The 17004-nt window shown below is 38.4% G+C and overlaps 1 protein-coding gene across 1 annotated transcript; it reads left to right on the plus strand.

Moving 5' to 3' along the window:
• Positions 1–13118: 13118 nt before the first annotated feature.
• LOC121961474 (cytochrome c oxidase assembly factor 6 homolog) lies at positions 13119–15522 on the plus strand. Its single transcript, XM_042511470.1, has 3 exons — positions 13119–13541; positions 14332–14487; positions 14725–15522. Exons 2-3 carry the CDS (start codon positions 14344–14346, stop codon positions 14821–14823), a joined length of 243 nt encoding a protein of 80 aa, XP_042367404.1. The 5' UTR covers positions 13119–13541; positions 14332–14343; the 3' UTR covers positions 14824–15522.
• The last annotated feature ends 1482 nt before the right edge of the window (positions 15523–17004 follow it).

The raw sequence follows: 17004 nt of genomic DNA on the forward strand, positions 1-17004 counted from the left end.
GTGTGTGCGCGCCGCCCACTGCTCTTAATGGAAATCACTGTATCACTCCTGTAATATTCTTATGATATTACCACAGGGACATGATGTGTGTCTGCAGCAAGCAGATGAGATTTAGAGGCTTTTATCTCCTCTGGCAGCCCTATGGGAATCCTATTATATCCCTATAGTATCCTGACAGTATATGTGCTACAAAACAGTGAGTTAATACAGAACTTGTCACACTTTATGGTATTAGGATCATGTAAAAGCAGCGTCATGGAAAAAAATGAATAGCTATAATGTCGACAAAGTGTTTGCATGCTTGGTCGTTTTGTGACCTTATTACTGATGTACCCTACATAAAAAATACTCTTCTTTGGTCCTCATTGGGCCACTTCTGCAAAATGACAGAATGATAAACACACCTTAAAGGAATAGTTCGGATTTCTTTTCTGCCATCTAAAAGTACACCATATTGAGAGTATTTTGACTGCTTTATCTTAATGTCACACAGTGATTTCCAGAGGTAAACTGACGCTGTTATATTTCTGTCTTCAAAGCCAGACTCCACTGAGAAAAACAGTGATGAACTCCCCGTCAAATCAGACTTTCTGAAGGAAAGCTAAAGCGGCATAAATAATCTATGATCATACACTCATATCATCATATCATATCATAGATCTTACACTGATATTGATTTCATGAGTTGGGCCTTCTTTAGGTGGCTAAAACATGTTTTGTTGCTGACCCTCATCCACAGCAGTACATTGCCGAGCTTTCGTGTTGGACTCCAGCCTGCTTCTTCAAACTGGGGGCTAACCCCTGTATGTAACACACTGACTATGGATAAGTATACATACATCCATCCATCCATACAACCCCACTTCAAAAAAACCCAATGCTCACTTTAATAACTTTTATCACATGTAATTAACCTTTGCCATCCTTAATTATTTTTTGCCAAGAGGCAAATCTAGTTGAAGCAGTCCTTTACAGGTCAGGTGTATGCAGGAGCGTTTCTAGGATTTAAGGAAATTCTGGAAACATCCAGCATGAATCAATTTATGGGAATTGCGAATTAGAAAATGGTTGATGGGCCACCCAATCACCAGCTCGCAAGTTGCAACAAGTCCTCAAACCCATACAACCATATAAGTTATATATTCATACCTCTGAATATGCTACCGGAGCTACCGGTGGATGACAGAATAGCCCCTATGACTGTTAACAGTCACAGTTTTAACAGCTTCACCTCCCTTCCCTCCCATCATAAGCAGACTTTCTCACCCCTGACTTCCTTCTTTGCTCCTATATTAATTATAGGATCACTGGAGCTCAATGCCTAACAAGAAAACCCCATAAATATAGACTATAACTCCTTGATTTTATTTTGGAAGAGGACAGTCTTGTAAATAGAGATTTGCTGCCCTACAGTGTAACTGTAATCACAACATAAAATCAGTAAGGTTTGACAAATTGGTTTATCATTGCACATACTTCTTTATGACATTTTTATTCCACATATCACTCTTAAGCACTCCACAAGTTGCAGCGACCTCCTCTTTGATCATGCAATGATAAAACATTTATGCAGGGAATGATGGACAGTTGTGTAGTATTTGCATAGTATTTCTGATCTGATCATTATTTTTATTAGTATGCAAGATAAGCTTGTTATGAAATAAGGATGACATATACCATGCGGAGTCCTGCAGGTATATATGAAAGCAGTGACATTATGGACAAAAGTCAGGTAACATATGTCTAATCTTACTGTTAAATACCAAACGGACAGACAGACAACAAGTCTCTCTGTTTTAAAACATCATGGTGACTCTCACGAATGGTTTCATTTGAGTACTTCACAAAGCTTTAAGGGGGAAACCTCACAAGTTTTTAAGGTTTTCTATAAAGCGTTGAAACACAACAAGAATGTGGATCCAGCCAAGCCAGGACTGTCCCACAGCGGAATCAGCGTGTGTGTGTGTTTACAATGGCTGTGAGATTTGGCAGTGGCTTTCGACTACCAGATTCCCATGAAGCACACAATGGCATAGTCCTGAGTGTGTGTGTGTGTGTGTGTGTGTGTGTGGGAGTCTTGTGAAAAAGAATTAAGTGTAGTTCCACGAGCAACAGGCTTCAATGGTGCAATAACACACGGTTGTGGGAGCTTGTGAGAGTGAGACAGGCTTCAGTCACACAATAACATGCTGCGCTCATTACTCTGTGTGCATTAATTAGCATAAATTAAGAGAGATAATCCTCTTTAATTCAGGCGGGAGCCTTGTCTCACTTGTTGGACCAACATTTTTTCGGATGCTTGTTACAATATCCTCTCTGCCTCCGTGCTTCCGGGATATAAGCCTGTGTTTGTGTGTCTGTGTGTGTGTGTGTGTGTGTGTGTGTGTGTAGCGTGTGCATGTTCGTCAGAGACTATTAATGTGGCTTGTGGAATAACAACATGTTGATTGTAGCATCAGTCTGTGTAATTACAGACAAAAATAGAGAGAATGGAGCAAAAAATGAATGCTGCTGGAAAAAAAAAGCTCTCTTATTGAGTCTTATATAACAACAACCACACACACAAACACAGCTTTTATGAGCAACGCAAGAGTAAAAAGACGGAAAACTAAAGCAACATCAGCTCAACAAAACACACACGTTCACACACACACACACACACACACACCCACAGAGAGTTACTCTCTGCTCTGACAGGTGTGAAGACACAAGCTGTGTGGTGAATGATCGCAGCGTGCTGTCGCCTTTTGCAAAATATCCTGAGCTTTTTCAGATCCTGCCGCTGTGAAAAGCTGATTCGGTTTTCTCTGCACACAGGCAGCTACGGATTATGGATTATGTGTTTTGCTCACTCTTTTCCCGTCTCTGTCTGTGCATTCATACCGTAAGTAGAGCAAGGTCAAAAACTCAGCATGAGTTCATTTAGGTCATCTGCTGCCAAGTGTTTGGCTCTGCACTGATCAGATTTTCATGAAGCTTTGAGAAAGATGCACACCATGTCTTCAGCTCATTATGTCTGAGGTGACACTGGTTGCTTTAGTGGTGGCATGGCAACTTGTCTCATATAGTGCCTAATATATATACTTAAGTAGGTGTATCTGACTTGAATTTGACAATGCAGAGGATCATGGTGAGTTCAGACTGCAGTTGCAGGCTTAAGGAGATCTTAATTAAACCAGTATCAGTCCTGTGTTATAAGTCAGGTTACTTAGCAAGGGACCATGAACACTTAATCTCACAGCAATCAATCAACTTGACCATCTTCAGCACCTGCTACTAACAGGGCAAAAAAACCCATTAACTATACCCAAGAATAGAAACTTTACAAGACATGTTCTCACAAATCGTCAAATATCTCCGCTTGGGTAGTGGACTTTCACAACTACTAGTACTAGGGATGATAACAAAAGTAGATCAATTAACCGATAAGAATTTAATCAAACGTGAAATTGAATCGATTGGCTATGCAATGCTGTCAAAGTACATGCAATATGTAGCTGTGAGTTTTGATTGAGGAAAAATGCATTTGGTATCGTTAAATAAGCAACGTTTTTTTTTTTCTTTTTTTTTTCAAATGACGATTAGGGAAAGTGCTTACATTTTGCAGTCCTATCATCTACATATGACATCCTAGATATCCTCCTGAATCCGGTGCTGACGTTACACTGGTGCACTTTGTCAAGTTCTTATAGTTACATGCATCGTGTCTTTTGAAAGTACACAGGAAATGTACAGTTTCTGCTTGGGAAATGTCTTTAGTCTTTTTTTCAAATAAACTTACAATGTCGGTTAAACACCTCGGGCCTCGTTCATTACATGTTAGTAAATCTGTGAGCAGATTTGAATATTAAAACTTTAACACAATAAAGCTACACCGGAATAACAGAGCAAGTGGAAAACCAGAAGAGAGAGAGCACATGCGAGAGAGGGACAGAATACGAGAGTAAGAGAAAGGAGGGCTAAAAGGTGACTTGGTTGGCAGTCTTTGCTTCTACCTCCCGAACAATGTACGAGATGTCCCTAACATGCAGTGGAGAACAGTAACCATCTGCACGCTGCAACGCCACGGATTGCCGTGCATACTAGGTGCACCAAGGGGCACAGCCTGGTTTGCCAAACTTGTCATGCACTAGATGACAGACTGATAACAAAAGGAAGTGAAGTAGAGCGAGGAAGCACGCCAGCCCTTGGCTTGTAATACATGTTTTAATATTAACAAGTATTTATTCTGTTATATATAAAATGTAATATATTATATAAGCCTATTTTTACGGTACAAATTTGGGTTTTTCCAATCGGGCTTGGGCCCAAAACTGAACCTAACAGAGCACAATACGAATTGAAATTGTAATTTCTAATAATGACAAGCAATATTAGCGAGCATTCTTTATTTACCCTAGCACTATAAGCAGTCAGAGACAGGTGTTAGTGCCTACAGAAAGATCAGTGCTTCTAACATATTGATGAATGTCATAACAAGAAGTTTCCTGGCTCCTTGTTTATTTCCTTGCAATAAAACGTAAATCATTAGGTTTAGAAAACAAACATTATGGTTTTGTTCAACATTCACATGGGAAGCAAACAGCAACCTCGTGGGTGAAAGTCCTGCATTTGTTGGACCCATCTACCTCTCATACCACCCACCCTATGGGCACTTACCAGCACTTTATATTAAGTTGTTACTGGCGACATTATAAACTTACACACTCAGCTCGCGAAACATGCTTTTTTGAGTTGGTGTCTGACACTGAAATATTTAACAAAATGGCTGAATTTGACAAGTTGGTAATGACAACAGGCTGGATAAGAACAACATAGAATATTTATAGCACTCTGGATACCACAAGATATACTATAGACCAAATCCAGTTTCTTGGAGGAAACATCCTCCAGTGCTGTCATTTTTTTTTAAGTTCAATTGAAGAAGTCATTGGTATAGATTACAGTAGTGATGAAAAAAAAGTAAAAAGGTCCCATTAAAACATTCCTCTCTTAATCACTATATCCACCTCACATTTAGTTTATGTGCACGTGTGTGCCTGATCCCTTGTTGCCATGACAGTGAATGTCATTTCTAAGTTGACAGTGATATTGACTTCCAGTGGTGGCAACTGGAGGTCAGTATCCTGGACACCACTGGGCTGACAGATACTAGTCGATGTGTGTGTGTGTGTGTGTGTGTGTGTGTGTGTGTGTGTGTGTGTGCCTTACGATGTGTGTGTGTGTGTGTGTGTGTGTGTGTGTGTGTGTGTGTGTGTGTGTGTGTGTGTGCCTGTGTGTGTGAAGCAGAGAGAGAGATGCCATTGGTGGTCGATGCCTGCTATAGAGCAACATAGCTCCGTGTGTGTGGCTTCTAAGTAGTGCACGTGCACAATGTTAAGGCGAATAGTGCAGTTAATGATTGCCTCTGTGCATTTGTGTGTGTGCAAATGTTTAATTGCTTAAAACACTAGCATGTGCAAACTATAATTGTTTTGAAATATAACATAGCTTGTGCTAAAGTGGAAGAGCCTATTATTGCTTAAAGTATGTTGAAATACGGACATGAAAACACTGTGGCCAAAGATTTACTGTAAGAATTTTCTTGATTTTTGGTTCTGATTTATGACCATGCAGGTAGACCTATGAGCCAAAGAAAAGGTTCCCTTCAGGAAACTATGCTTTATTTAGAAATCAATAAACTCTTATTCTTGTAGATTCTCCAGATCCAAGGCTAGAAAAAAAATAAATAAATTAGAGCACCAGCAAAAGGTAAGAGCTACGTGCCTGCAAACACAGCAAGAGTGTGGATCTTTAAGTGTGTGTTTCGGCTAGACTACGTGTGTCTGTCTGTGATCTGACATTTACCTTCCTGACAGCTTCCACACATCTTGTCACGTGACTCATCGCACACTCTCTACTTATCATGTGAGGAATGAGGATTACCTCCTATTAGGACATTTTACATTATCCCCATATGGAACACAATTTACCTATAGTATTTGGCATCATGCCACTGCAATTTTTTTCATTCTCACTTCTTTCTTCTTCTAGTTCTTAATTGTCTCCAAGGAAAAAGATGCCATCTTGCTTATTTATGCACTGCATAAATTTACACTTGATTATACAACATTATAGTATAACTGTGTCTAGTACATAGTGGTAAATGGAAAGACAGAGCAGAGATTTTGATGTTTTGATCATATTCTGCATGCTCACATAATCATCTCATTAACATTATTCCAATGAGAGTTTTAGTAAAACAGTTTCTATGAGTCACTGAGAAATGAAGTAAAAATAGAGAGATGGAAAGAGAGAAAGAGAGAGAGGTGGACATACTGGTGTATCGACGAGGGTTTTCACAAAAATGTTTTGTGTGATTTTGCATGTTTTAGCACATTTACTACAAATCTCGTATACTCTTGCCAAAGCACATCAGGGTTTTTTTATGGATATCCTCTTTTCTTGGCAACTTCAGTTAAACTAAATTGGATTGTAAACAATAATGGCAGAAAATGCTATCAGCTACTTTGCTAGTGACTAGAAAGTTAGGAAATCTGTCAAAAATTGGGGTACACTTTGGAAAATGGCTGTCAACAATATACTACAGATAATGCTTTGGTAGTACCTTTTTAATACTTTTATACCTTTTACTGTGGTATATGGTATATGATGGTACAACAAAAGAAAGTACAGGCTGAGCTACTAATGAGAAAGTCATTGTGGTATGTCATTGTCTATTCTACAATGCTGTGTTTCTAATAAGCAATTAGTCCACTTAGACTACACTTAGTTTCACTAGGTTTAAATATTAATGGCTCATGGAATAATAACTACATGGGAAATAAGCGGCCGTCTTGCTAAAGGAAAAATCATGTGTCTAATAAACTGCTGTTGTAGTTACATAAAATAATCTCAAGATTAAGTAATGTGTGATAATAGTTCAAGACAAGGGAAGAGCCTTTTCTTTTTCTAGTCCTGTAATGTTATCCCTACTTCTCGTTGTTGCCATCTTTATAAGCTCAGCTGCCTGTTCCACAAGTAGAGACTGACCTCTGGTGGCACGTTCTGTGCACTGCAATACATCGCCTCAATACAGCATCTCTGTATCAATTCCATTGGAAGAGGAGCATCTATACTTTTTAGCACTGAAAATCATACCTTCAGGATTTCTAAATACCCCAGTATACCATAATAACTTGATACCACACAAGCCTTTAGTTTGCTCATAAAACCATTCAAAGTTCAACTTGAACCAAATAAAATAAAACTTTGCACTCTGTGTTTGCACTACTTACCAGTGGCGAGGGGGATCACGGTCAGAAAGCAGCTGGAAACCAAAACCTGCAGCGACTATAAAGAACAAAAAGGACTTCGGTTAAAATGAGGTCAATACAGTTGGGAAACTGTAAGGTGTTCCATTCATATTACAAGAAACAGATAAAGGCAATTAACCAGACTGACTGGTGTGGCCTCAAAGCCATGTGAACATGTAAGAGTCCATATTTTTTGCAAACATGTCTTCTGTGTACCCTGGTAAGACTGTGGTGACAGTCAAAAACCTTGCCATTCTCTAGAGATTCAGCCAATGAATGACAGCCCCTTGCAACCTCTGTATACAGTACCTGGCTTTACACGTAATTGTCTTGTGTCAAGTCCTGTCACCCTTCTTTTGACATCCTGTCTGAAGTGACACTGACTGACAGGGGACAGCAGGTCCATAACCACCGCAGATCCTCTTTTATCCATGAGATAAGTGACACAGGGATACCAGGTAGCTTTTAGTGTGTGAGTCTGGATGAACTATTCATTCATTCATTCATTCATATTTGGTTTCAGTGTTTGATTTCCAGAACAACAGCAAAAACCCATGATATACTTTTCCTCACTATATTTCTACACTTTCTATGAACAAACAGGAGCAGAAAAAAGAAAAACCTATAGCACCCGCCCCTTTCTTACTAATAACATTAGCTACTGTAGACACAGATACAAAAAGCCAATTACAGTCATCTTAACATTACTGTTTTTACTCAAAAAGTTCATAATGTCCCTTTTTTTTCTTTATACCTTTCTGTTAAATTGAATAATATTTGAGCTCCATTTGAAGTCATTATCTAGAGAATTCCACAGTTTGACTCCATATACTGAAACAAACATCTGCTTTAATGTAGTGTGAGTGTACTGGCTATAGAAATTTAACTTTCTTCTCTGATGGTCATCGTCGGACCTTAATATGAACAACCTCTGTAGGTTTTCAGGTAATAATCTGTTTCTGGCTTTCAACATGACCAGTAGTGTTTTTAAATCAACCCAATCTTTAAATTTGAGCTGACTTGTTCATAAGTCTTGTTCATAAGTCTTATTTCTCTTTTCTGTAACACACACAAAGGTTTAGTATTAGTCATATATGTGTTGCCCCACACCTCAGTGCAATACATGAAATATGGCAGAATAAGTGAACAGTGCGAAATACAAAGAATAGCATAATCCAAACTGTCCATAACTTTATTTAATACATTTACACACTTGATCTATTAATGTTGTTTTGATTGCTTTTGCTTGCTTTTGAGATGAAGCGAGTTTGGAGGTAAGCTCTTGCTGCAGGTTGTGACATCTATTGGACAGGTACTCATTCAAATTTTTATTTTTTTGTTGTTGTCACTGACAGGTCTATTGTTCCATTAGTAATATTAGTCACGATGACTCTGACTGAATAATACATCATTATGCTGCAATCTAATAGGCCTCTTTATGTCCTTATTCTTCTTCAAAAATACTGTGATGCCACCTCAGACTGCTGCTGTAGACAATATTTTAGAGGCAGGAAGAGGAAATGCTTTAGTGCTTTTAATAGTCTCAAAATAGCACTGTGGATTGGCTGCCTCACTACTTTGCTTGAAACTCCCTAGAAAATAAGAGTATCAAACAGAATGGGAAAATAACTTCAACAGCTGTCAGAGTCTTATGAGTGCCTCTCTCACACAGCATCTAAAGCCAGCAACCTGTGACAGCTATGTAGAGCGGAGAGCCTGCAATACCCAACAGGTTGAGTCATTTTCTAAAGCATATATTTCCCGTTTGAACATTTTATTCCCTTTCGTAATATCCTGTACGTCTTTCTGAACGTGTCAATCCTTCTTTGCTAATACCTCGGAAGATGATGGCTAGGAGAGAAGAGGGGCCATTGTAGGGTCAAAGGTTATGGTGAATGATCAGTTCTATTATTAACATGCTGGGAACAATATTAAAACTCAAGAGAACTTTGTCAACCCATTCATATACCAGTGCACAGTATGAATTTAATCCAGTTTCAGAAGGGACAATGGTTTTAAGTATTTTATTGCTGGAAAGATGGAAAGACTTTCATAAAACTAGGCTGTCTATGCAGGAAGATGTAAAGACTTTTGAAAATAGCTCTACATGACTGGAGAAAACAGAGAAAAAGGACTGTGGCATTTGCTTTTGCTCAAGAGGTAGTAAACCTACAACCACCAGAATTCACTGCTTGGCACCAATAAACACTCCTGCTGGTGGGTGACAACATGCGTGTTGGTTTAAGCCTGCTCATCCGAAAACAATGTCAGTTGGCTGTTAACCTTGGTCTGGTAACAAGAAATCTCCATTTAAACTTAAACAGTACAGTGAAATATGTTTCTGAAAACATTTGAAGTGAGAAACAGGCAATGTAATAACAGAATCTTAATTTATATATACAGGAAAAAGTACAGCACCCACTTCCTGATCACAAACTCTCATAAAGCAGCCAACAGTGCACTAAAATGTTTCTGAGGATCTTTAAGGTGAGAAATAGGCAATGTGGTAACATAATCTTGATTTACAATTGATCAGCACTGCCTAATTTTAGAGTTTGATTAGACTTTGAGAGAGAGATAGAGAGAGGGGCAGCGCTTTCTCTTGATCCACTTCTATACTCTATGTGTCTGTGGTGCATACAAAAATGAGGAAGTAAAATCTGTAGCTTGAGCAACAGCCCTAGAGCCAGCAAAAAATTTCATTTACACACTTTACCCCCACTGATGTGATACAAAGCTGGTTGAAAATCTGCAATGTATCCCTTTAAGCAGCGCAAAACAACACCATACACATGAGGTGCATTACGTGGTTGTGTGCATTTGAAATAAATATGTTTTCTGTGAGGATGAATGTGTACATTTCCACTGGAATAGTGCCGTGCATACACAAAGACATGTCATGTCACGTTATTACTAGAGTTGCTGATTAAAGATATTTGCCAGATTTTGACCAGGATAAAGTGTGACGTCAAAGTTGATAAATATCATGTTAAACTGCATTTCAAATAATTCTGACAAGTATCCAGCTGTACCTTCCATAATCATGATTACATAATCCCCAAAGTCTGTGTTTTTTTATTTAGTTACAGTCTTTGTTTTTGGATTCTCTCTTGAGTTACTGTAAGGTCACATGGTTATCGGAAACGAGAATGCAAATTAGCGTCCCTATGACAGACATGGGGTAGACACCCATTCTTCATTCCTCGGAGATTTGTAAGGCGACTTCAAAACGTCTCTTTTAAGCCGAGCTATATTCGCACAGCAGCTACAGAAGATATACGACAAGTACCTCCATCTCTGTGTATGGTATATACCACAAGGTATTTCCACCACTCAACAGCATAAACCTCATGGCAAATGCACATGATTCATGTCATGTGAAACAGTTTCCACATTTTGTGTGACTGATGCATGTTTTTTTTGGAAAACATAACATTTCTTTTCTCTCTGGTCTTTGATCCAGCATTAAGAGCAGTTACAGAAAATATCACTTTCAAGGTGTTTGAAAATTACGTTGTGCTTTTGCTGCAAGCGACAACTAAAATCTGACTTTTTGAAAATGGTAACATCACAGCGGTAACTTCTACATTTCACATGCTCCTTTGCAGGCACTGTGTGTATTGCACTGTCATGCGCAGGGACACATTTTAAAAGCATGTTCTTGGATGGGAACTTTGGTCTTAAGTCCCAATACTGGAGCAGAATAAAACAAAAGCACTCATTGACAGTGGAGGAAACAAACTTGCAGTGAGGTCAGTAAATGGCGTGTGATGTGAATAGTAAATGAAGTTCTGTCTCTGAAGCAGCTAGAGAGACACACTCAAGTCATACACACGCACAGGGCGACAAACACTTACTTTCCTAAGAAGAGGGCGAGCTCCTCACCCCTGCACCGGAGTACTTGTTTTTTTTTTTTTTTTTATTCCCTTCAGTACGCACAAGCACACGAACTGAGATGGATTGCTGCTGGGAGCCATGGCAACCAGCGGGGCTATTCTCCATCTCTGTGGCTGAGGGAGGGAGAGAAAAAGAGAGGGAGTTAATCAACAACACACATTTTCATTCTGCCTTAACTCACCGCCAGGCTATACACACACACATTGACACAAGACTCGATGACAAACACTTGTTGTGCAGTGGAGGAAAAGAGGCTCCCAGGGAAGAAACAAACATTCAAAAAGTTTTTCCTGCCTGATTTGAATGAAATAGGAATGCACACACAAACATGAATCAAACTTTCAGCCTCTAGTTAATGCTACCGCAAATACTTTGGGGACAATAATAGGAAATGAATGTCAATTAAGTAAGAAATGAGATGGTAAGTTAGCACACCATGCATTCATTTACCATAACAATTTAATTATAATCTAATTTTTCTCTCATTTTGACAATAAGATATCCACTCTATCAAGCTTGCATAAAAATGCAGCACATATGGGTTACTGAGGGTCAGAGTCATTCAGCAAAATAGCCACTATCTCATATCAGAGCACATGGGTCTGGTTTTTCCAAATACTGCCTAACAGGGGTTGACTAATATTGGTTTTTCAGGACCCATACCGATACCGATTATTAGTATTTGATGTGACCAATAACAGTTATTTGGAACCGATATGCATTTATGATAAAAATGTAAATATTTATGTAAATATTTTGAATTTGGGATATAACAAACTCCGACACAAAACTCTGTTTAAATGCCTTTAAAAATGTTTAATAGAAACTGAGACTTTCAGCTAAGTCAAGTGAACATTTAAATAAAAAATTAATAAATAAAAACAGCTCTGAGATTTTACAAAGCAAAAGTTCCTCCCATGCTGACACAAAATTCAGTCATAACAGAAATGGTGGAGTGTGTGTGGGGAGAAGGGTTGCGGTGATATACCAGTTTCAAGGTAGCCTATATTGTGGAATGAAAACTGGTTATCAACACTGTGACTGAATCCAGGTACGAAGCTGCAAAACTCTGCTAAAACAACTACTGCCATGTCAGACATTAGGGAGTGTGCCAGATATAAAAAAAAAAAAAGTCCTTCAAAGTGAGTTTTAGGAAGTTAAAAAGACTCAAAAATCACACTTCATGAAAGTCACCTACCAAGATATACGGACACTTGATAACGTGAAGTAATGTATTTAAACAATGTAATATCACTGAATATAACTGCTACCTAAGAATCCTATGAGATGTGAGTGTTTTTACTTCTTGTTTTGTGCTGTTTAGTTTTTGTGCCTTGGTTGTGTTTTTTGTTTATGTAAATGTATGTAAATCTGTTGTATTATATCAACCTGAAAAACCACAATAAAAAAGTAAATTTAAAAAAAAGAAAATCACACTTTAAAACCTCCAACTGCTGCCGTGGACTGTCATTAGTGCCAACATGAACAACAACTTTCCTTAAAGAGAAATAAGACAGCAAACTAGGAAGTTGTGTCATTTACTTTCTCACCTGGAAATCAGCCTGGTGCAGCGCTGCTGGACCCGAGGCTCCTGGTGATGGAGTGTCGCTCAGCTCTACTCCAGATTGTGTAACTAATAAATTAATGGAAATACATACAGTCAGTGGTTTATCAAGCTGTGACCCTTTATGGAACATTTTATGCACATTTTAGTAAACTTATCTTACAAACTACGAACTACTGCAGAGGAGACACTTTAAAGTTAACCACAAAAACAATGTAGACGGAGACAATAAAACGCCTGATAGTGTTTGTAGCGAAATTAAATGCTTTAAATGTGGCGAAAAGATATACAACTTTTAGCTAAGCTACATAAGGATGCTACATTAGCTAATAAATCACTCATCTCACCTGTTGCTTCTCTGATGATGGCAGCGCGAGAAAAGAGCGGACGCTGCAAAACTTACGTAAAACGCCACAGCGTGATTTAAGACGTCGTCTAAACCACCTCGGGTTATTTTTACCTTTCTTATCGAGCTTTTTATATTGACAAATAACGTTAAAAACTGTCTAACGTGCCACTTTCTTGAGTTTTAATTTGTTAGCAAACTGCGCCATCACCTGGTACGATTTGTCAATCACGCCTTCGTCATCACGACGCGACAAGGAAGTGCTGCTGAGCGCGTCCTTCAATTCACTGCTGTAGCGCCTGAACATTACAAAAGTCTTGCGTTTGTCATCTAAAAACGACATTACTCTATATTTGGGGATTTATGGAGTGACAGAAGCAAACAGCAGCGTTGGTCGGAGCAAACATATAACATTTAGGAGGTTTGAGCGTTTCTTTCGGTGAGTGTTAGCTGAGTTTATACAAGCTAGTATCAGTTTACCTTCGTTGTATTCGCTGAATGATCGTTGAAAACAGTTGAAAGTTGGTTATTTGTTGTTTAATATCAACCTGAACACGGTACAGTTGTGTCATGTAGATTAAATTGAGACGTTGGGTCATTTTAGGCTGATGTAGGGAAGAATAAGTAGTGTAAACCTGAGGGACATCGTTAGAATAAACAGTAAACACAGCGTTAAGTAGCAGACAGTAATAAATGGACTGAAGTGTCTTTTCTTTTTTACTGTAAAGACCCAGTGGTTCATAATGCTTTTTAAGAAGTTTACACGACACATAGCAGGAGCTTCATAAAGGACTGTGCTTTATTTTTCAGAGTACTGAGTGGCTGGGGTGTGTCTTTGTGTGTTTTTTTTTTTTTTTCATGACCCAGAGCTACAAATATTTTTCATTGAGCCTCCATGTTACATGCCCATCTCTCCACCAGAAATAAACCATATATCACTGTTGCTAGACATGATAAACGGAATTATTTGGCTGATTTTTAAAGAAAATTTGCCTGTCAAACCCACTTCTTAGGTTTTACGTTTCTGAGGGTGTTTAAAAATGCAAGTAAAGTTGGATTTCCCCCCATAAACAAAATTAAAAAAAAAACCTAACACCCTCCCCAGTGCTTAAAAAATATATGAAGTGCCTCCTCTATTTTTCACCACCTCCTACCCTCTCTGAAATAACAAACAGACCCTTTGTTGCTGTTAACTTACCCATCATTTACTTTTTAAAAATCTCTCCCAGGGTGAAGCAGTGATGACGGCTCCAAACTCAACAGAAAGGAAGGCATGCTGGGATGCCAGGGACCTGCTGTGGAAATGTCTGGATGATAATGATGACAAAGGGGCTGCCTGCCAAAAGTTTCAGAGCGAGTTTGAGGCAAAGTGCCCCGCTCAGTGGGTAAACTACACCCTCTTTTTATCTTTGTGATCAGTGAGCTCTGAAGTCTGATTACAGAGAGGATACACCCCTAAGCAGTGTTTCAAAATCACAACAATTATTTTTTTTAAAGCGAATTGACGATCTTAAAATGTATTATTTTAAAATAAGAATAGCCCTCAACTCTCATCATTCAAGCAAACACACTCGACAAATGTAATACTGCAGATTGCTCATCTTCTCCGTCTTCCCTGGCAGGTGAAATATTTCACCAAGAGGAGAGACTACCTGAAATACAAACAGAGGATGGAGACAGAAGGCTTCACACCTGCTGAAGGCCCCAAGCAACCCTCCTAACCGCTACACTGCAAACCATTGAAATCTGTGGGCTATCTGACTTTCAGCCTTATTTGGACCATGGCCAGAGGTGCAGGACTTTGAGAGGAGCTTCCTGATTTTATTGTGGAGCTGAACTTCACCTTTACTGTTATTTATATGTACAGAGATAAAAGCTGCATCAAGAAACCATGCATATAAGCAACGACCTGTGTGATATGATTTGAGCTCTACTGGCTCAGCTGGCCTGAGACGTTTGATAAAGAAATCTGAAATGACAAAGGGTGCAAAGATGTAAAGAATTTGTCAGTCAGTTGGATTTCACTTGAATGATACATGAAATGTCTCTGTGGACAAACTTTACTGTTGTTCCTTGTGAAATTTAGAGGTTGGAATACTCATGTTCAGCCCTTACATGCATCCACACACTCTGGGTCCTTGTCAACACTCATCCTAACACTGTACAAGATGAATTTTCTGTGATTGTGTTAAATGAAAGTACCCTCTCTTCACCATATCTGATCGCAGCCATTGGGCTTTGTGTGTGCTGAGCAAAGTGGTGTTCTTCCTGGATTTTGGGTTGAAGTCATGCAAAATTAAATTTGAATTGCTGATTTCTACCGATTGCTGATAACTAACATTTTTTATCGGCTCAAAATCTCAAAGTGTGGCTGATTTGTGGTGCAGTGTGTAAATAAATAAAATCATAATGAAAACAAATCAGTGGATTTAGTGTTTTTATTTTTATGCATGTGTAATGTATCATCCTAATTCTAGTTTTTATCTGATGAAACATCAAAACACATAATTTAGGAATATTACAACTCATTTGGAAACAGGCAAAGGCACTTATTTTTTTTACAAATCTGTATGTATTTACAAAGGAGTGTGGCCCCTGGGTCAAAGGTCACTGCTGCAACACTGTCAAGACTGAATAAATTACAAAATAATAGTATAGGCTTTTGATTCTGCCCACACTAAAACCTAAACATATACTGCAGTGATATAAAAAAGCCACAAATTGCATTTAAAATTTGTGTAAAAATATAAAGCATTTCTTTTATATTCTTTGCACAGTACAGTGAATGTTACCTGCAAACCTTTCACCTCCTAACAAGAGTAATTGTGATTTGACAGTTGATTGAACAAACTATAGTACCATGCAACCCTGTGCTACCTCTCGCTCTCTCCTTTAAAGGCTTTGGATGCTGCATTCAGCAATAACTCAGACCTTGAAGGGACTTTGTGGCCTCTCTTTTCTGCTTTTCTTTCTGCAATCATGCAGCAGGAGAAATGCCACACCTCCTGGGTGACTGCAAATGAAGACCAAACGTGGTCGTCCTGTTGCTTAACATGCTAAACAAAAACGTTTTCCACTTCCTAACTTAAACAGAATTTAAATTTTAAAGATTATATTGGTACAACTCATGACCTCAGCTAGAAAAATTCTCTCAGATATTATGATTTAATAATCCAATAATCATAATGTTTGCAGATTCAATTTTTAGCCACTTAAGTCTCCTTCCAAACTGCGAGACAAGGACAAGCTATAAGCAAAGGTTGTATGATTAGTCAATTCATTGAATACAGTACTGTTTACATTCTTAATATTGTAATATTATCAAGTAAAAGTAATAGCACTACTGCTTTCCATCATATTAAGAGGATGGTAGTGAACCTAGCTCCTGCTCTGCTCTGAGATTACAGCGAGGCGTTAACACTGTCATGGCTGGAGGTCTGATTCCCACAAACGCAGTCAAGCTAAATGTGTAGTGTGACAAGCGATAATACAGTAAAGGCACTAGTGGTACTGCAAGATGCTTCTTCACAGTATGATGGAGCAAAATATCAGCTTCAGAAACTTTGGTAAAGACATCAGGCAGATATTAAAGGAGCACTTCACCCCCAAAATGACCATTTGTGTACCCTTTGAAACTTTAGCAAACTGGTTTGATTTCTTCTTGATTTCTGAAGAGAAGGCAATGAGCAACTTAACAATGCATGGTCTAAAGTTAGCAAGAATTTAGTAAAACAATACAAGAAAACCACTTAAAAATAAGCACAAAAAAAGGGTAAAAAAAAAAAAAAATAGGCAAGAAAATAACCATTAAAAAGTGCAGAAATTAAAAAATATGTGTATTTATGTTTCTGAATAATTTTAAATATACAATTATGATGATTATAAATATATTTTTCTGGATG

This window comes from Plectropomus leopardus, chromosome 22 (genome assembly GCF_008729295.1).
Source record: "Plectropomus leopardus isolate mb chromosome 22, YSFRI_Pleo_2.0, whole genome shotgun sequence".
In the NCBI taxonomy this organism is placed as follows: Eukaryota; Metazoa; Chordata; class Actinopteri; order Perciformes; family Serranidae; genus Plectropomus; species Plectropomus leopardus.